The sequence below is a fragment of the Glycine max genome, chromosome 9 (assembly GCF_000004515.6).
Source record: "Glycine max cultivar Williams 82 chromosome 9, Glycine_max_v4.0, whole genome shotgun sequence".
Taxonomy (NCBI): Eukaryota; Viridiplantae; Streptophyta; class Magnoliopsida; order Fabales; family Fabaceae; genus Glycine; species Glycine max.
Window position 1 is genome coordinate 26153791 of NC_038245.2, and position 21771 is coordinate 26175561.

At 36.4% G+C, this 21771-nt stretch overlaps 1 protein-coding gene and 1 non-coding gene across 6 annotated transcripts; one reads left to right on the top strand and one right to left on the bottom strand.

The window, feature by feature from the left end:
* Positions 1-5155: 5155 nt before the first annotated feature.
* On the top strand, positions 5156-5262 carry LOC112997976 (small nucleolar RNA R71). Its single transcript, XR_003263023.1, has one exon. It is a non-coding gene; the product is annotated as a small nucleolar RNA R71 (small nucleolar RNA).
* Positions 5263-12700: 7438 nt separating this feature from the next.
* LOC100782531 (lipid phosphate phosphatase 2) lies at positions 12701-18862 on the bottom strand. 5 transcript variants are annotated; one of them, XM_006587158.4, is made up of 8 exons: positions 18391-18852; positions 17412-17634; positions 17215-17302; positions 17013-17122; positions 16821-16914; positions 15887-16075; positions 15740-15799; positions 12701-13136 (listed from the first exon to the last, which is right to left on the bottom strand). In XM_006587158.4, exons 2-8 carry the CDS (start codon positions 17625-17627, stop codon positions 12985-12987), a joined length of 909 nt encoding a protein of 302 aa, XP_006587221.1. In that variant the 5' UTR covers positions 17628-17634; positions 18391-18852; the 3' UTR covers positions 12701-12984. The 5 variants fall into 5 exon arrangements, with proteins under 5 accessions (XP_006587221.1, XP_006587220.1, XP_006587219.1 ...); XM_006587157.4 differs by having other exon boundaries at positions 17412-17631; positions 18391-18851; XM_006587156.4 differs by having other exon boundaries at positions 18395-18850.
* Positions 18863-21771: the final 2909 nt, after the last annotated feature.

Below are 21771 nucleotides of genomic sequence, written 5' to 3' on the forward strand. Positions count from 1 at the left end.
CAAAACCAACAACACTAGCAAAACCAAAGAACACTCCCCCCCCCCCCCCCCATACTTAAACAACACATTGTCCTCAATGTAGCACAATTAAAAGATTAAAAACAATTAAATCATCAAATAGAATCGGACAAGTGTAATAAAAGCAAAGAAGGAGATAGGAAAAGAAAAACTCCCTAAGTCATGGTGGAGGAAGAGTAGGGTGGAGTAAGGAAGTCTCTTCCACCACTACGTCCACTAAAGAAGGGTTCGTGAGGAATGGCTTAAGTCGATGTCTGTTGACCTTGAAGCTCTTGTTTGTGGAGTCGCTTTTGATCTCAACTGTACCATAAGGAAAAACATTAGTAACAACAAAAGGACCAATCCACTTAGACCTCAACTTACCACTCATGAGTCCAAGCCTAGAATTATACAATAACACTTTTTGCCCAACCACGAAGTCTTTTTTAACTATCATGCTATCATGGAACTTCTTGGTCTTTTGTTTGTAGAACTTGGCATTCTCGTAGGCTTCTAGGCGGATTTCATCTAACTCACTCAGTTGCAACTTTCTTTCCTCACCAACTTGATCCATAGAGAAGTTGCAAGTCTTCACTGCCCAGTAAGCTTTGTGCTCAATTTCCACTGGAAGATGGCATGCCTTTCCAAAGACAACCCGATAAGGAGACATTCCTATGGGTGCTTTGTAGGCAGTCCGAAGTGCCCAGAGAGCATCATCAAGCCTGGTAATCCAATCTTTCCTGCTTGGCTGCACAATCTTCTCTAAAATTCGCTTGATTTCCCGGTTAGAAATTTCTGCCTGTCCATTGGTCTGGGGGTGGTATGGTGTGGATACCCTGTGTACCACCCCGTACTTTTTAAGCAGGGAATGCATTGTTCTGTTGCAAAAATTGGTTCCATGATCACTAACAATTGCTTTAGGTACTCTAAACCTGCAAAACAGATTAGACCTGACAAAGTCTGCGACAACTTTAGCATCATTAGTTCTAGTGGGCTTGGCTTCCACCCATTTTGAAACATAGTCAACTGCAAGGAGAATGTAAACATAACCGAAAGAGACAGGAAAAGGACCCATGAAATCTATACCCCAGACATCAAACACCTCACAGAATAGCATAGGTTGCTGAGGCATTTGTTGTCGCCATGTAAGTGTATTTACTGCTCTCTAACACTGCTCACAAGTGCTGCAGATCTTCCACGCATCTTTAAAGATGGTGGGCCAATAAAAACCACAATCAAGCACTTTGCGAGCTGTCCTTTGAACACCCAGATGACCTCCCGGTGCGGAAGAATGACAGAATTGCAGGACTGAGTCAGTCTCATGATCTGGAATGCACCGTCTAATGACCTGATCACTGCACAATTTCCACAAGTAGGGGTCATCCCAAATAAAATGTTTAGCATCACTTTTAATTTTATTTTTTTGGGCCTTAGATGCTAAGGGAGGAAAAACAGAAGCAACTAAATAATTGACAATATTAGCAAACCAGGGAGTAGAAAGAGAGTCAGAAATACTATACAGTATATACAAATGATCATCTGGGAAATCATCCCGAATAGGTGAATCTGCATCAGATACACGTTCGATCCGACTCAAATGATCAACAACTAGATTTTGTGCTCCGCTCCTATCACGGATCTCCAAGTCAAACTCTTGGAGCCAGAGCATCCATCGGATCAACCTAGGCTTAGAATCAGCCTTCTTCAACAAGTACTTTAGAGCTGCATGGTCAGTATAAACAATAATGCGGGTACCAAGCAAATAAGATCGAAATTTTTCAAGAGCAAAAACTATGGCTAGAAGCTCTTTCTCAGTAGTAGTATAATTCGCTTGGGCAGCATCTAAAGTCCTAGAAGCATAATATATCACCCTGGGCAATTTATCAATTTTCTGAGCAAGGACAGCCCCCAATGCATAATTTGATGCATCACACATAAGCTCAAAAGGGGCTGTCCAGTCGGGTGCCTGGATGATGGGGGTGGTAGTCAGCGCTCTTTTGAGGCAATCAAAAGCCTCTTTGCATCTGCCATTAAAGTCAAACTCCACCTCCTTTTGTAACAAGTTCGACAATGGAAGGGCTACTTTGCTAAAATCCCTTATAAAGCGCCTGTAGAATCCTGCATGACCAAGAAAAGATCGCACCTCTCGCACACAAGAGGGGTAAGGCAATTGTGAAATAACAGAAATTTTAGCAGGATCTACTTCAATACCCTTATTGGAAATAATGTGGCCTAAAACTATACCTTGCTCAACCATAAAATGACATTTTTCAAAATTTAGAACAAGGTTAGTTTCAATGCATCTATTCAAAACTTTTTCCAAACTATTCAAACAACCATCAAAAGAGGATCCATATACAGTGAAATCATCCATAAACACCTCTATGCAATTTTCTAAAAAATCACTGAAAATACTAATCATGCACCGTTGGAAGGTACCAGGGGCATTGCACAGGCCGAAAGGCATCCTCCTATAGGCAAAAGTGCCGAAGGGGCAGGTGAATGTGGTCTTTTCCTGATCCTCAGGAGCAATAGTAATTTGCATATAACCAGAAAAACCATCAAGGAAACAGTAGTGGGATTTACCTGCCAGGCGTTCAAGCATCTGGTCAATGAATGACAGGGGAAAATTGTCCTTTTTGGTAACCTGGTTCAGCCTCCTATAGTCAATGCAGACTCTCCAACTGTTTTGCACCCGAGTAGGAATTAGCTCCTCCTTCTCATTTTTGATCATTGTGAGGCCGGTCTTCTTCGGGACTACCTGGACGGGACTCACCCATTGGCTGTCGGAGATAGGATAAATGATTCCAGCTTGCAAAAGCTTGGTTATCTCCTTCTTCACTACATCAAGAATCACCGGGTTGAGTCTTCTCTATGGCTGTCTTACTGGTTTAGCTCCATCCTCTAAATTTATTCGATGCATACATGTGGATGGGCTAATACCAGGAATGTCTGCCAAGGTCTAGCCTATAGCCTTCTTATGCTTCTTGAGAACTGACAACAACTTCTCCTCTTGCTCATCAGCAAGGGAGGCAGATATAATCACTGGAAAACTTTTGCTATCATCCAAGTAAGCGTATTTTAAATTTGATGGCAGAGGCTTCAATTCTGGTGTGGTCAGCTGGACAGTGGTAGAAGGAGATGGTTTCTCAGCCTTTACCTCATAAAGAAAGTCAGAGGTATGTGTACTTCCTGAAACATGGTTAGTCCTATCTGACTCTATAAAATCAATCTCAAGAGGTAAAACACCACCACCAGACATGCAATCAATATCACTCTCAGATTCACTCTCAAATTCACTCTCAGCATCAAATTCAAACACATGATCAAGTACAATTTCAGACTCAATGCATGAAGAGTGAGAGACATGCAGATTAGAATAAAGATCAGTCATGTATTCATCAACAACATGGTCAATTATTTCAGCACGAAATACAGAAAGATCTTTAGATGGGTATTTCATAGCATCCATAATATTAAAATGAACAGTTATATCACCAAACTCCATGGATAGTGTGCCTGCATAAACATCTATCTTAGTTCTAGCAGTTTTCATAAAGGGTCTGCCTAGAATGATGGGAACTGATCCTTGAGAAAATCCATCTTCCATATTCAAAATATAAAAATCAACAGGGAAAATCAGTTCACCAACTCTAACTAAGACATCTTCTATGAAACCAACAGGGTAGGCAACACTTCTATTAGCTAAATGAATTACCACATCAGTTGACTGCAAGGGACCTAGAGATAGAGAATTAAAAATAGACAGAGGCATAACACTAACAGAAGCTCCTAAATCTAGCATGGCATTGTCAAACTTACTATTCCCTATAATACAAGGTATGCTGAATGTACCTGGATCTTTGCATTTTTCAGGAATTTGAGGAACAAATTTACCAATCAATGTGGAGACATTTCTGCCCATGCTAATCCGTTCACTTCCTTTAAGCTTCCGCTTATTAGTGCACAACTCCTTCAAGAATTTGGCATATCTTGGAATTTGCTTTATTGCATCCAACAGAGGTATGTTTACCTCTACTTTTCTAAACGTGTCCAAGATCTCTTTCTCTGCCTCTTCCATTTTTTTGTTGGAAATTGCTCTTGGAGGGAATGGAAGAGGGGGAATGTGTTGCTTCTGCAAATTAGAATTACCTGTGGAAGAAGATTCACCTGCACAAAAATTGTTAGGTAAATTTTTGTCATCACCTTTTTCTAGAGTAGAGTGAAGTTTGGCAGGTTCATTTTCAGATGAGGAAGGTGCTACGGGTTGAGGTCCTTGACACTGCTTTCCCGACCTCAATGAAATGGCACTGACATTTTTGGGATTTTGGACAGCTTGAGAAGGCAGCTTGTCAGAATTCTGGGACTGTTGTTGATTCAATTGGGTAGCCAATTGTCCCATCTGATTGGTTAAGCTCTGAATGGAGGCTCTGGTCTCTTGCTGAAACTGCATGTTCTGCATAGTCATTTGCCTCACAAGTTCTTTGAGGGAAGGTTCTGGAGGGGCCTCAACTGTTGGTTGTTTCTGGGGTTGTTGCTGTTGTTGGATTGGTGGAGGAATGTATGGTCTGCTTGGGCCAGCAACATTTTGGAAGGAAGGAGCAGGCTGCTGTTGTTGTTGCTGAGGGCTGGACCATCTGAGGTTAGGGTGATTCCTCCATCCAGGGTTGTATCTGTTGCTGGAGAGGTCATAATTGTTCTGCTGTGGTTGATTTTGCTGCTGAGGTTGAGGAGGTCTATTGTAAATATTTGCAGCATAAGCTTCAGGCTGCTCAATCGCTCCAGGTTGCTGCATGGAAGGGCAAAGGTCTGTATGGTGGTCAGCAAAGTAGCACAAACACAAACCCTTGCAACAGGTACAGATTTCTGATTCAAGGCCAGCTGGGTTACCAAGTTAACCAATGCATCCAGTTTGCCTTCAAGCTTCTTAGTCTCAGATGATGCAGCTGAGTTTGTAGCTACCTCATGCACTCCTCTAATGACTATGGCATCATTTCTGGCGCTAAACTGCTGAGAGTTGGAAGCCATCTTCTCAATTAAATTTCTGGCTTCAGCAGGAGTCATGTTTCCAAGGGCTCCACCACTGGCAGCATCTATCATACTTCTCTCCATATTACTGAGTTCTTCATAAAAATATTGGAGAAGAAGCTGCTCCGAAATCTGATGGTGAGGGCAACTGGCACACAGTTTTTTAAATCGCTCCCAGTACTCATACAGGCTCTCTCCACTGAGTTGTCTAATACCTGAGATATCTTTCCTAATGGCTGTGGTCCTGGAAGCAGGGAAATTTTTTTCTAAGAATACTCTCTTAAGGTCATCCCAGCTCGTGATGGACCTTGGAGCAAGGTAATACAGCCAGTCCTTTGCCACTCCCTCCAGAGAATGAGGAAAAGCCTTCAGAAATATGTGATCCTCCTGGACATCTGGGGGTTTCATGGTGGAGCAGACAATATGAAATTCCTTCAAATGTTTGTGCGGGTCTTCACCTGCAAGGCCATGAAACTTTGGAAGCAAATGAATCAGTCCAGTTTTAAGAACATATGGGACATCCTCATCAGGGTATTGGATGCACAAGCTTTCGTAGGTGAAATCAGGTGCAGCCATTTCCCTTAGAGTCCTCTCACGGGGTGGAGGTTGTGCCATGTTCTCAGAATGTTCAAAATCAGAATGCTCAGAATCAGAATGCTCAAAATTATAATGCTCAAGATCAGGATGTTCAAAATCACCAATAACAGAATGCACAGATTCACCAGTAATGGAATGCTCAGAATGATCAAAAGGTATAAAATGATGCCTAACTAATCTATGAAATGTCCTATCTATCTCAGGATCAAAGGGTTGTAAGTCAGATGGATTGCCTCTAGTCATACACTACATTCAGCATGCACACATCTAGTTGCCTTGTCATGTAAATAAAGGTGTAGGTTTGAACTACAGCTACCCTCAAATGATATCCAAATGACTTGAAATTTTGTGAGCAACCTTATAAAATGATGAGAAGATAGCACAAAAAATTTCAGACAAAAATGCAAAGTATAACTATGAAAGCTAAAAATGGTAGGTTAAGTAAAATAAGTGAATAAAACTTGAAAAATAAAAAACTTTTGACAGAATCGCTTTTTTTGGACGATGGAGATCTCAGCCGGCCTATGGTCAGCTACCACAGCGTAGGAAATTTTTTTCTACCCCAAATGCATATATAATAATTGCGATTCTGATAACCGGAGCAAAAGTTATGGCCGTTTGAATTTTTGACAAACACAAAATTTGCTACTTTTTTGGAACTTTCAAATCTGACCAAACTAAAGGCTCTAGCTATTTTTCCCACAAAATATGGATTAAAAGAAGTTACCACAAAAAATTCAGCCAAAAATAACAACCCTAGCTACTAAAACAAAAAATCACAAATAATTCAACATGGGTGGTCGTTAAAATCCGTCTCTAATTGATTTCTACTACTACTCTGTTTTGCCGCAAGCAAAAGTGGTCGCTAAGTCCGTCACAAAACACTATTCACAGCAAAACACCCAAGACTGAAACAGGGGAAACGCTTAATGGGAAAACTGAAACAGAACACACACTAAACAAAATACCAGGACACTAAACAACACTAACACACATACTAACACAATACTAACAATTAATCATAAAACACGAAAGGATTAAACACACACACTAGCTAGCTATTATGAACCTTTGGACACTGCTCCCCGGCAACGGTGCCAAATTTGATCGAGGCCGTACCCGAATCAAATAAACATGAAAATGCAGTAACTAGGAAGTGATCCTAGGTCGTTTCCCAACGAGCAGTGACAAACCAAATGTTCATAATATACTTGCAGTAACAGTAACGATTGGGGGGGGGGGGGGGTTTGCTTGTTTTGTGATTAAAGAGCAGAACAAGTAAACTGGAATACGAAACTACTAATATTAAAAACGGGTTGTTTCCTCTGATCCAGAAGCCATTCTCTTATCCTGGGTTATGGAGAATTTGTCCCTAACAGTCAACCACTTAATCCAACCCTATTTCAATTTACTAAGCGAAAATCAACTTAGGGTTTTCAATACGTGATTAGGCACCACATACACCAGTTAGCCCTTCGTCCATTAAGCATGAACGCAAATTAGGCTCAGAGGCAATTAATCGAACACGAAGTGTGCACTGATTAATATTCACGAATTTGGGATAACTGGTGAAGGGAAAACTGCCAGGAAACCACATTACAAGCGAAACCTCAAAGAGAGTTGGGCTTCGTCCTCAAAAGGAAACAACACCAGAAAATCTAGCCTTCCATGGATTCAAACAGAAAACGCAAATGAAACATGAAGCAGAAACGTAAATGAACAAAAATGTAAATGAACAGAAATGTAGACGAAACAGAAACGTAAATGAGAGTAGAAGAAGAAGCAAGAACAAAATTGTAATTAGAAGTAGAAAACGTAAAATTGCATTACGTGAACAGTAGCATCAAAGCAGAAAACGTAAACCCTAAAACAAAAGCTCTGAATAATGAATAGCATAACAGAATGCCTTGCACGAATCCCAAGGCTGCTATTTAAAAAGAGTCACTCAAAGTCACTGGGCCCTATTACAATACTCTGGCCCAAAACGAAATAAACACTGAACAACATAAAATAAAATTGCGAAATTTCCTAATTAACTAAGGTAAGCGCTGCTTAATTTGCCCTCTTCAAGTCCATAACCAAAATCCGGATTAAGCCCAATGTTTCATTAATTCCTGAAATTAGATTAAAAACATCAAATTAGCTAAATGAGCCCAAATAATAAAACTTCCTGATTAATTGACAATTAAGACCAATCAGTAATTAAAATGGTGCAAAAAGGGTTTAGAAAATAGAAGAAAATGATGGCACATCAAGCAGTTAACCAAATCAAGACAAAAATTGAATTCTAAATATCTATTCACAAATCAATCAAAGAATAAATAATAAATGTTTGCACACTGAATTATACTATCTAAGTGGAAAGAAATTCCTCGGCAACGGCGCCAAAAACTTGTTCGTGTGTCGGCAAGTGTACCGATTCACACAAGTTGTAATTAAAATGGTAAGACCGAGTATCGTATTCACAGAGAATTTGTTTCACTCAGACATTGTACATCTAGTATGCAAAAATTTGTATAAACTAAAAGCAAGATAAATATCAAGTTGGGTTCTGTACTAAAGTTTATTTGAATATAAACTAAATATCTAGGATTTTAGAAGTGAAAAGAGTCACTTCTAAAACCCTAACTTCACTCCTCTAACCTAAGCTCTCTTTGCTGCTCTCTTTTTGTCGCTTCAGCTTCCCCTTGTGATCTTTTTTTTACTCTCTCTAAAACTCCGCCAAATTCAGTGTTTTAAAGGCTCTTGGATTTTGGCTTAGCGAGCTGGGCGCGCTAAGCGCGAGAAGGGACAATGACCTCGTTGGGAGGCTAGCTGTGCATTGGGCGAGCACATCTCTGACTAATCCTCTTTTAGGGTTTTCCAGCTCACTAATGTTGGATCAAGTGGCCTCGGAATAATTAAGAATGGGGGGTTGAATTAATTATTAATGTGTCTTAACTAGTTAAAAAGTTATCCTTCTTAATGTAACTAGATTCAACTAGGCTTTTACTACAAAGTTAAGAAAGTAAAGAACAGAAACAGAAACAGAAACAGAAACTTAACCAAAAGTAAAAGCGGCAATTAAAAGTACATAACGAAAATTAAAGAGTGTTGGGAAGAAGAAGACAAACATAAGATTTATACTGGTTCGGCCATAATCCGTGCCTACATCCAGTCCCCAAGCAACCAACGGTTCTTGAGATTTCTTTCAACCTTGTAAAATCCTTTACAAGCCAAAGATCCACAAGGGATGTACCCTCCCTTGTTCTCTTTGAACAACCAAGTGGATGTACCCTCCTCTTGAACTGATCCACAATGAGATATACCCTCTCTTGTTCTCAGTATAACAACCCAAGTAGATGTACCCTCTACTTGTACCACAAAGGATGTACCCTCCAATATGTTAGGACAAAAAATTCTCAAGCGGTTAGTCCTTTGAATCTTTGTAAGGGGAAACAAAAGATATCTCAGGCGGTTAGTCCTTTGAAATCTTTTGTTTAAGGGGAAGGGAAGAATCAAAAGAATTCTCAGGTGATTAGTCCTTTGAATTCTCTTGGAAGAGAGAAGAGAGACACAAAAGAATTCAGGCGGTTAGTCCTTCTATTTTTTGGCAAAGGGAGAAGAGAGACACAAAAGAATTCAGGCGGTTAGTCCTTCTATTTTTTGGCAAAGGGAGAAGAGAGACACAAAAGAATTCAGGTGGTTAGTCCTTCTATTCTTTTGGCAAAGGGAGAAGAGAAGAAAAGATAGCGCACTTTTGTTTTCTGCAGAATTTTCAGTTGCAGAAAAACAAGGTTTGGAAAAACAAAACTTAGAAAGCTTTTTGGCAAAGGAAGAACAAGAAGAGAGGTTTCATAGAAAGGAATTCTTAGATGTTCTCAAAAATTGTTAAAGAGTTGTAAAAGTCTATTGAATGTAAGTCAAGGTCTTACTTTTATAGACTCTTCATGTCTGGTCAAGAAAACCATTAAAAGAGTTATAACCTTGAGAAAATCATGTCAAGAGTTACAACTTTTGACCTTTTATTCAAAAGTTATCACTGGTAATCGATTACCACAATCATGTAATCGATTACACAATGCATTTTATGAAAAGTTGTGACTCTTCACAATTGGATTTGAATTCCAACGTTTAGATACACTGGTAATCGATTACCAATATAGTGTAATCGATTACACTATTTGAAAAATATTTTGGAACATTGCAAATCAGTTAAAAACATTTTGAAATCAAATTTGGTCATTGGTAATCGATTACATGAAACTGGTAATTGATTACCAGAGAGTAAATACTCTGGTAACTTAGAAATTTTTTTAGAAAACTCTTTTGTAAAACAAAATTGTGCTGTGTTTGGATTTTTTGAAAAAATACTTCCCTTGTGAAGTCTTGACTATTGCTTCTCGATTTCTTCTCTTGAATCTTGAAATCAACTTCTCTTGAATCTTGAATCTTGATCTTGATTGTTCTTGAATCTTGAAACTTAATTGTTCTTGAATCTTGATTCTTTGAGACTTGATTCTTGAAGCCTGATTCTTTGGAACTTGCTTAACTCTTGATTCTTTGGCATCATCAAAATAATCTTGGAAGTCATTGCTTCCACAGCTAAGTGAGTTGTATTCCTCGATTAGCGAATGACACTCGCTTAGCGGATCTGCCTCACTTAGCGAGTCATCAACTACTTGAACCTTATCTTCTTTTGGCCTGAAACTGAAGTGGTTTCAACATTAATTCACAAAATGAGAGTATCTACTCTATAAAATCACACTAAACATGAAAATATGTACAATTCATACAAAAAAACCATAAATTGGAGGTAAAGCGCTAATTCCATGCAAATATTTAATACAAAACTAAGTCGTGAATAGCAACTAACAGTCCTATGTTAGACGATAAGTTGTTCATAGGATGTCAACCTCTTAGGATGTTATGATGTCTTTGATGTTTTGCATATCATCGCCCTAGTTCAAAAATAAAAAAATATTATTTTTGTTCTCATCATTAACTTTAAATTAGTTTATTGTTAATATATATGGCAAATAAAATGAATAATATTAATTAAAACATATTTAACACCTTTAAGTATATAAATAAGTAAATAAAATGCATACTGACAGATCAACTTTTTAATCCTAAAACAATTCATTTTTTTCAATAAAAGATGATTTTTTTTCTCATAATAAACATATTTATTCAAATAACTTGCGTTCGCCCTGCTGCATACTAATAAATATATATTAACCTAACTTATAGCAGCCCAAAGAGACTAGGTTTGTTCAAATTAAGTTCTATCCAAATATAAGTTTGATTAATTTTCTTAACAAAAATTGCAATGAAAACTACACCTCTACTAGAGATCATTGTTTTAATATGTAAATATATATAGAGAGAGAGGGGGAGAGGGGAGCAATAGAGAGATTGTAAAAGTGGTCCTTGAACATTACAACTTATGATAAAATGGTCTTAAAAATTTAATGATAAAACTAATTTGTCGCACTTTCTCCACATCCATGGACTAAATTTATATTTTTATCTTTTAGGGATCAATTTGTCACCGCATCACACTTTTGATTATTTAGCTTTAAATCAATATATCTTTATTTTTTTGGTGAATATCAATATATCTTTATTAGCACACTCTGTAGACAAACCTTTGTTTTTAGAGGGTGTAGACAAACTTATTATGTAGAAAATTTTTCATGTGCATACAAGTTTAAATTAATTAATTTGCAAATTATCTTTACAAGACATTTTTTTTTAATATGGATTACTATACCAGATAAAGTATTCGTTCAATACGAGAGGACACCTGGTGTGTCCAACCGAGTACCCTCTCACCTATATACCCACATATTTCATATAGCACGTCTCGACTTTCAATATAGGCAAGTGATGAGTAACATTCAGCCATGATTATTGCCAATAAACATGCTTAACGGTAATTACTTGATTAGAAGTACCTAAACAAAATTAAGAGACGTATTACTTAACTGGTGATTAGGAAGTGCAGACCCATAAACCCCAGGCCCAATAAGGCCAGTATAAAAAGGGGAGAACCCCCAAGTAAGAGGACTAATTCATTCTTAAATATTCACTAAATATCGTCTACCGCTCTAAGTCGAACCCTTACATGACCATTGGAGTGTCTTTTGCAGGTACCCCCCCCCCCCCCCCCCTTGCTCTTTTGAACTTGCACACACCAGAGACTTCAGCAAGGAACCATCCAAGAAGACCCTTCGACATAAGGGTAAGTGTTCAGTCCATTTCTGACAAGAACATTTTGGTATCCATCATGGGGCTGTATAAGTTATATCCCATCCCCAAGAGATTATGGCAATAACAAGAACTTGAACCAATACAACAACAATGGAGCAACCGAATGATCAATAGAACAAAGAGATTCATGTAGAGGACCAAACTGACTTGTCCTCTATAATGCAAAGGTTACAAGCTCAGGTCTCATAAATGTAAAGGCATCATGCTAAGGAAGTTGTAGCCCTTAGGTCCGAGAACACCCACCTGCGGGAAGCTCACAGGTCACGACAACCTAAGGCAAGCCCACCTAAAGGAGGGGAGGCTGAGTCAACCATAGTCGACTTCCCTAGAGCTACCAACTTAAGTGTGCGTCCGAACATTGATCCCTATCCCTTAACACCTTGGGAAGGCGGTTGTTGCAATTCAAGAACCCCTTTGTCACCTTGGGATTAAAAGGCATATTACTTAACTGGTAATCGGGAAGTGCAGGCTCATAGACCCCAGGCACAGTAAGGTCAATATAAAAAGGGGAGAACCCCCCCAGGTAAAAAGATTAATTCATTCTTAAATATTTCACTATCGTCTACTGCTCTGAGCTAAACCCTTATTTGAACGTTGGAACGTCTTTTGTAGGTATCCCCCCCTCGCTCTTTCGAACTTACACACACTAGAAACTTCAGTAAGGAACTGTCAGATAAGACCCTTCGATACAGTAAAAGACCCTTCAACATAAGGGTAAGTGTTTTGTCCATTTGTAATAGAAACATTTTACCATGCATATTAAATTTATATCGATGTATTGTGCGAGAAAATTATGTATTTCAAGGAGACTTACCCTTTGGGATCCATCAAACCCTCCTCAACTATTAATATGATATGAACATAATTACACTGTGGTGACTATACCAACTAACAAATAAGATGACCGAAAAAGACCAATAACAAGATACTCCTAATCCAACAAACATCTACTATCAACTTAAGTAAATAAGTAATTGACATAGTGCATCTGTAACAACCAATGATACTGTAGTGTTGTTTATCTGCAAAATAATCTTATCGAATCCTTATATTTGTTACAGATTATGGACATTCTGTGATTTTTCCTATGTCACACTTAATGTACAATCAATGTATCCTTGCATTATCGCCATCATGTTGAGGTGGGATACACACAGATAGAATCTGAACCTCAGCATGCTGCGCATAATTGCTGTTCGAAGAAGTTTGAACGCCATTAGGTTCAGCCAACATCTGGAAATATGCATGAGGTCCCCATCCTGCAAAAGAAATTGATTTTTTTTAATTAAAATATAAACACATTATTTTGGAAGTTGTTAATTAATTTCTTTTCTCCTTCAAAATCTACAAAAGAACCACACTAGACTATATTGAACATGGTTAAAGGATGACAAAGAGAAGTACAGGAATCATTATGGTAACTAATATATAACAAGTACCTCCTACTCACAAAACTAGAGAAGTAGATGGAAACTTAGCAGTTGAGCTGATAGTATTGTTTAACTGACGTGACATGACATAAGCACTTGCATGCATAAATATTTTATTAGGACGACTTAGATGTATTGTAAGTACTTTTTATGTTGTTATTCTATTATCGAAACTTAAGTTTCACTTCAGTAACCTACACAATAATAGTTACACTAAGAGCACCTCCAATGGAGATGCTTGAGTGCAGTGGGCTTCATAAGAGTTCTTTTTTTATTCGAATGGGCTTAATAAGAGTTGATGCTTAAAGAGTCAAGCATTAATTGGAGGAAATTCTTAATAAGTGTGGGTGAAGCACAACGTGTTTATTTACCCACTGGTACTTCTATGAAGCAATAAAAAAATGCTTATATAATCAATGAGCATTTATTTATGAAAAAAGTGAAGATGTAATAATAAAAAAAATATGAAAGGTAAGGATGTGGTCACTTGTGGGACCTATATATTTAGTAAAATTCTTAAAGTTGTTCAGTTGAAAAGAAGAGTTGTAAAAGTTGTAAACTAAAATGTAAAAATGAGTGATTTGTAATGGTGTGGAATCACTTAAGACGTAATAAACAATAAAAAAAAAAAAAAATGTTGGGTTACAGATACTCCAAAGGTTGGCACATTTATAGAGGTAAAACCACAGTTTTCATTGGAAAACAACATTAAATAAATGATTAACCACAAAACATAGATACCAATCTATGACATTGTCCCCTCAATAAAAAAAAAAAACTGAGACATTGTCTAACTTTTGTCCACTAAGTGATAGAAATTCACTAATTTCCTACCCTTTATGGTACTATAGAGGGAGTAATATGTAAAAGTAATTAGTTAATTACAAGAATTGATAAAAAAAATTGATACAAAAAATTAGTTAATTACAAGAGAGCCATCTTAAAGGTGAAACGTACTACCAAAAAAAGAAAAAAATATATCCATGAATCAGAGGCTGGGCCGTAGGTTGAAAACTCACATTTTGTCCAGAAAGGAAAGTGATCCCAATCTAACCCAAATCAAATTAAATTTTAATTTTAAATACAGAAATTAATTAATTAATTTTCAAAATAAGTTATGTGCAAACAAAAAGTTTCGGACAGAATATTGCTGCCCACTTTTTATGCCTTTGTAGTTTTACTTCATAAACAACTAAGTCCCATGTTAGTGCTAAAACTTAGCAATAATGATAATATCTTAAAAGTATGCTCCTGAGCAAAACAGCATAACATGCTACATTGATAACACTTACCCTTCCAACAGTTCATAAATAAGGACAATATATTGTCATAAAAGTTCTCTAAAAATTGAACAACATTATGATATTAATTAAATTTATAAAGCATTTGTTAAAATGACTGGCAATATGATAAAACAATAAACCCCTGCTTCTATTTTAGTTATGGTAGGCAAGTTAACTGCTATAACTTCATAAGGCAGACCGCCATAATGATTTCCAATTAATCTATTTTTAATCTTAGTTCTGCTAAATGATTCGTTAAGCAACAAGTAACATGCTCAGCAACTGAATTTTAGAAGTCCCGGTAACAATAGCATCACATGAAGATATAAGGTGAGTTGGATGGTTAAGGAAGAATGGAAGAGTGGAAAGGTCAGATTTGATCCTTTCTACTAACAAAAACTAACATTTGTCAGTAAAAAAAAACATGTAGCATGTGTTTAAAAATTATTCCCTTCAAGAGTTTGACAAACGTGCTTTTCATCCCTAAACAGAATCTAGTTATTAATAACGTCAATTATTGCCCTGAAAATCCAATAACACAACCAAAGTTTAGCTTGTGATGCGCAATTAACATATTTCTTGAAAACAGATATGACAACTATTTGATATAGGCAAAATTGAACTTTTGATCTCCCACTTTAACTCCAATTTCGCATTTGGTCTTCCTGTTTTATAAAATCCTGCAATGTTGATCCAGGACGCCTCAATTGGATGTTGACCGTTAAATAGTGATGTTGACTGTTATGTGTCACGTTCTTATTGAATTATAACTGTCACGTGTCTTGTTCATTGGATGTCAACTCCATGAAAGATGAAATACATTATTGCTTTCATTGACCAACACGTGGTAGTTATCATCCAATAAGAACGTGACACGTGGTAGTCAAAATCACTATTTAACGGTCAACGTCCAATTGAGGTCTGAAAGACCAATATTGCACTATTTTACAAAATAGGGGAACCTAATTCGTGAATTAAATTACCGGGGAATCAAATCCAAAATTATAGATAAACCGAAGGACCAAAAATACATTTGATATATTAAACTGTAACAAATAATCCGACTACTACATACATAAGAAAAAGCACATCATAACAATAACGTCAACAGATAATAAAAAGTTTAAAAGTATAAATTCATGGACATACCATCTGTGTCATATGGAGGTGGAAAGAATTGTAAGTAACAAAAGGAAGAGATTGTCAAACCTGCATAAAAGCTCGTATAAAAAGTCTGGAGAAAAGTATATTTACATATTAATAAATCAAACAAAGAAAATCCAGTCTTCAACAGACCTATAAGCCCTCCAGTAAAAACATCTTGCCAATGATGCCAATAATCATCAACACGAGAGACAGCAATCATAGCTGCCACAAGAAGCGGAAAGAAAACAATACAAAGCTTTGCAACATGGCCCCTACGGTCAAATGCCTTAATTTTCCCGGATAGATACCATGCAAGAAAACCAAGTCCAGCAAAGGACCCTGCATACCAATAGTTGAATATTTTTTAACATAATTTATTATAAAACGAGAACAAAAATATACATAGGTCTCACTTACAAACCCCAAATGCCCAATAACAAAAAAAAAAAAAAATAATAATGCAAATTCTAGTCCTGATATAGTTGTTAGTCATGCAGCAGACAAATTAAATTTCCAAGGTTGAGAGACCAAGTAAGTATTTCCAAAAGCACCAAATCCTTCAAACTTACAAAAATGGTATAAGATTAAATAAATAGGTATTTAATTAAAAAAAATCATTGAACCTGACACATTAATGAAAATTTCAGGCTATGTAACTATTATATTTCCCTAGAAAAACTTTATCGTTGACATATAGGATTTGGAAACTCAAGATTTCTAAATTCAATGGGTTTCCGTTTCACTGTTTAAATTTTATTGTTGTCAATATAGACATGTAGAATGGGACTCGATTGATATTATCATTTAATTATTCAGTTCTTCAAAAGATCTATCATACTATGATGGAGTGAACTTTGATCAACGAGTATTCAATTCTTCCTTCAACTTGGAACCCTGTTTTTTCTAGAACCTGGTATGCTATGTGAAAGTAAGCTTAAGATTACCAATTTATCAATTATGTTGACTTCAAGAGGCAATAAGACCATTGTTTCAACGAAATGTGGAACATGGAGGATATATACCATACATCAAAATAATAACTAATAAGGTCCTAGAGACCCTCAAGTTTGTTCTGGGTACTTACAAGAGGTATGTCCACTTGGAAAACTTTTGTGCCCTTCCTTAATAACACTCTTATCTCCAGTACATCTAACATTCCTTGTTACTGGATCAAACACCTGAACATAACAGTAATCAATACCATATTTCTTTAGCTACGTATCACATGGTAAAGGTATTAAGGAAATCTTGGTAGTTCATAAAATTGAGAACCCACCCCTTTTCCATCAGGGAAACAACGCCAGAAGAAATCTGGGCGTGGCCGTCCAACACCATCTTTGATAGCATCCGTTATCACCGCAGTAATGAGTACAGAAAATAAAAGGCCTGAATATGCATTTGGCAATACATAGGTTAGGCTATAGCAAAGTGATATGCAAAATAAGGTTAGGAAAAGTTTCTAAAAGACAGAAAAGTACCCAAGATAGCATGGTGGAAGTCATAAACATCCTTTCGGATGAGATAGTAAACAAGAATGATTGCTATTGGCAACAATATTGCTACAATCTGTCCCAAAATTTGAAATTTAAGAGTTCATATCTTGAATGTCAATAAAGGTCTATATTAACATAATCTCAACAACAAGGATGCATAGTTTGTTAGAAGCAGAACATACTGGAACAGCCCAAAAGGGTATAGTATTATCTTTCAACGGGTATCTCAAGTCGGACATCATCCCCTCTCCAACAAAACGGTGAAATGGTTCTATCACATTCAAGATCCCATCAATGATAACAAGAAGCAAAAGAATCAACCAGTCATGCATATGTGTCCTTGCCACTTTAGCTCCATGTGATCTGATCGTGTGTCTGTTCAACTGATCTTCTGGCATTTTTCTGCTGCAAATGACAAAATTAGCAATGCTAATTGAAAATCAAAACACCAAAAATATTAAAGAAACACAATGCCAGTAAAAAAAGTACAACTTAGTTCATTTTCACAGTGTTCCTGGACGAGATGAATACAATTTCAATCTGAGTGTAATTCCCTAATTTCAATTCTATTAGTTTCAGTCTTTTAGATAATACTGTGCCCCTTACTCATGCCTGAATGATATTTATAATATAATATCATTGGCATTGCCAGATTAACCGTAGGATCTCATTACACAATTTTATTTTTTCATACAACTACATATCACACAAGCATATTTGAGTACTTCAGCCACAAAATTCACAGTGAACATTTTAACAGAGAACACAAAATTGAACTGAGTGCTCGAAGAATCACTTGTAGCTAGAAAGAAACCCAAAATTCTCAGATCAGTAACTTGAAGCACGGAGAAAAATAACAGAGGGGATTAAATTACTTATTTGGCCCCCTACAGTGTCTTGGTAAACTGATTCTGCAATTTTGATCACAAATGTGAACCGTTTGATCATTTTCCACACCTTTGATAACAGGAAAGCAGTGTCCGAATTGATTATTAGTTTACATTTTACAAAGACAAATTGAGGTTTTTGAAAATTATAAGATCCCGATCAATTTGTTTGGAATTGTAAAAGGTTAGATAGAACATTGCTTGTATCTACAAGAACAACTCGACCAATGGAACTGTAATTAAAAGGAAAGAAGAAAGAGAGCGAGGGACTCACTCACCTGCACGAGGCTCGCTTGGTGTAACGGAATATAGAACAAGAGTGTAAATGTGTGTGTTTTTATTTTTGTGGTGTTGTTTGTGTGTGTGTGTGTGAGAGAGAGAGAGAGAAGGCGGAATTTAAAAGAGGGGAAGGAAGGAGAAGGTGAGTGTGGTTTACGCGGAAAATGACGAAAGGGGAAAGCCTCCGAAATGGAAAAGGAAAAACGGTTTTTTTTTATTTTTCTTTAGTTTGTTTATATGTTAATTAATAGTAGCAAAGAGGAAGAAAGGAACCCATTAATTAATAGTAGCAAACAGGAAGAAAGAAAAATACAGAATATCTATTTTAAGCCCACTCCCAGTTTCTGATCAACATTAGTTGTTTTTGACAATGATTACTTCATAATACCATAAGTAACCGAAAAAAGGAAAAACTATTTCATACCCATATCATTAATAATAAAAAATGAAGACAACTACTTATACTAATACTAAAAAAATAAAAAGGAAGAAAGGTAAGTGTAGACTGCAGGAAATTGAAGGAGAGGAAATCAGGAGTGGATAGTGGATGGTGACAGACACAAAATAAAAGGAGAGAGAGAATTGTTCTTTTCTTACTTTCTTTTTTTTCTTTTTATAAATAGGCCAAAGGTATGTGGGGAAGGGTGTTTACATGGCTGCCAAACAGATATCGCAAGCAACGAGGAATTGATAGCATTGATGAGAAGAGAGACGATTTGGACGAAAAAGAATAACGAAAAAATGCTAGAAGTCTAGAAGGAAGAATGGTCATGAGTCATAACATTGACATTTTGACAAAATGATACAAAATTTGCTATTTCTATTTTTTTTCCAAGGGATTGTGACTTCTGTTATATATAGCATTTTTCCGGTATTTATCTAATTCTCAAAGTTCTTTTATCGTTAAATTAAAATAATCGAGAGTTAGAGAAGTATCCAAATAATTTTTTTATTGGTTTCTTATTGATAACGGTTAAATGACACACAAATAAGATCAAGTATCAAAAAATAAGTTTAAGTTGATTTACATGAAACTGAATGACTCTTTTTATACAGGTAAAAATTAGATTTAGGATCTCAATTTCACTCATTAGATATGTTAACATAAGAAGAGAAGAGGCATAGTGGAGAAGGAAAAAGGGAGCCAGGGTTCCATAACATTAGTAATTGTAAAGTTTGTACAATATAAAACACAAAAGCGTAATATATATAAATGACAGAATCATTAAACTATCATTAGCTAATATATCTAATATTATCTAACATCCTCTCTAAAACTCATGATGCATAAGCACGAAGCATTGGGAATGTCAGTCAGAAAATAAAAGTGTTTAATAGAATGAGATTTGATGAATAAGTCACTAATTTGCATAGCTGAAGAAACAAAAGGCAAAGTAATGGTGTTATGTTGAAGATGATGGTGAGTGAGATGGCAATCACTTTTAATATGCTTTGTGCGTTCATTAATGATTGAGTTAAGAGTAATTTGGATGACACACTTATTGTCACAATACATCGGAATGGATCCCAAGAGAGAAACACCCATGTTAGAGAGTAGCCAACCCAACCAAACTACCTCTGTAGTGGTAGAAGACATGACATGATATTCAACTTCTGTAGAAGAATGAGAGACAATGTCTTGTTTCTTGCTCTTCCAAGAGATAAGAGTGTCTCTTAAGAAAATGCAAAAACATATGGTAGATTTACGATCAGTGGAGTCACCTGTCCAATTTGCATCAAAGTGAGCACATAGCTCCAAGGAAGAAGATGAGGGAAAGAGAAGACTCTGAAATTGAGTGCCTTAAAGATATATAAGAATTTGAAGAATAGTTTCCCAATGTACTATGGTAGGAGAAACAACAAACTGGCTAACAACATGCACATTATAAGCAATATCATGTTGTTAAGACTTTTGGCAAGCATACCAATTGTCATTGTAGATTTCACATTTATAAAAGAATTCATCTCCACAGGGACTCGAGTAATTTGTCTCCAATTTTTATTTTTTTCTCTTTGTAATTTGTCTCGGTTTCGTGTTTTGTTTTGTTATCCTAGACGAATTTTGAAAAAGAAAACATTATATATAAACAAAAAACAAAGAAAGCATCATATACATAAAAAAAAGAGTTGTAGAAAGTTTGAAAAAAAAAAGGTGTGTGTTTGATCTTTGAATGCGAATTTGAGGCAGTTAGAGGTTTTTTTCTTGGAAAAAATCTTTTATACAAATCTGTTATACAAATCTATTATTCAAATTTATTATCCAAATCTGTTATTCAAATTTGTTATCCAAATATGCTATTCAAGTCTATTATCTAAATCTGTTATCCAAATTTGTTATCCAAATCTGTTCTTCAAATCTATTACTGAAATATGTTAATTAAATTTGTTACTGAGTCTGTGATAATTAAGCTATCTTTTCTGTTATATTACCTTGTGCGTCTAATTTGATTCATCCAAGAACTTAAGAGGGAGTGAATGGTAAAAGGGAAGAGTGAAAAACATAAGACAAAAGCCTATATTGAGAGCATTAAACACGAGTGTACTACCATCAAAGAGAAAAACACATGAGTAGAGTGTGGTGAGGTCTTGAAACCTTTGTTTAAATTACTGCATATTTTCTTCTTTGTTCCTTAATTATGGCAGGAGCTGGTGACGGTGGTGGTGAATATCATCAGCTGGACGGATCTCAGTGCTTGTTATTAGATGTGATGACTACATAGATGCAACGATTACTAACCGTAACAATGAAGAGCTCTATGGACGAATTGAAGGTTTGGAGAACTAACTGAATCAGAATGTTGGACGACATTATGGTGGGAAGAGAGGGGGCAATGATGGACCCAGGAAAAATAGAATGGAGGGGAAGAACAAAATTGAGGGAGTAAAGCTCAATGTACCTCATTTCAAAGGCAAGAGTGACCTAGACACATACCTTGATTGGGAGATGATGATTGAGCATGTATTCTCCTACAATGATTATATTGAAGAGCAGAAGGTGAAGCTAGTAGTAGCTGAATTCTCAGACTATGCCCTTGTTTGGTGGAATAAAAATCAAAGACACATGATGAGGGAGGAAGGGCGGGAGATAAATACAGATGGACTGAGATGAGAAGGTTTATGCAAAAGAGGTATGTTCCAACTAGCTATAGCGGAACCTTGCGATAAAAACTCCAGAGGTTGTCCTAGGGAAGTTTGACTATGGAGGAGTACTACAAAGAGATGGAAATGCACTAGTGAGGGCAAACATTGAAGAGGAAACTGAGGACACAATGACTCGTTTTCTGAGTGGCCTAAATCCTAACATTAGAGATGTTGTTGAATTACAGGAGTACATGGAATTGGATGACTTGCTGCATAAGGCAGTCCAGGTTGAACA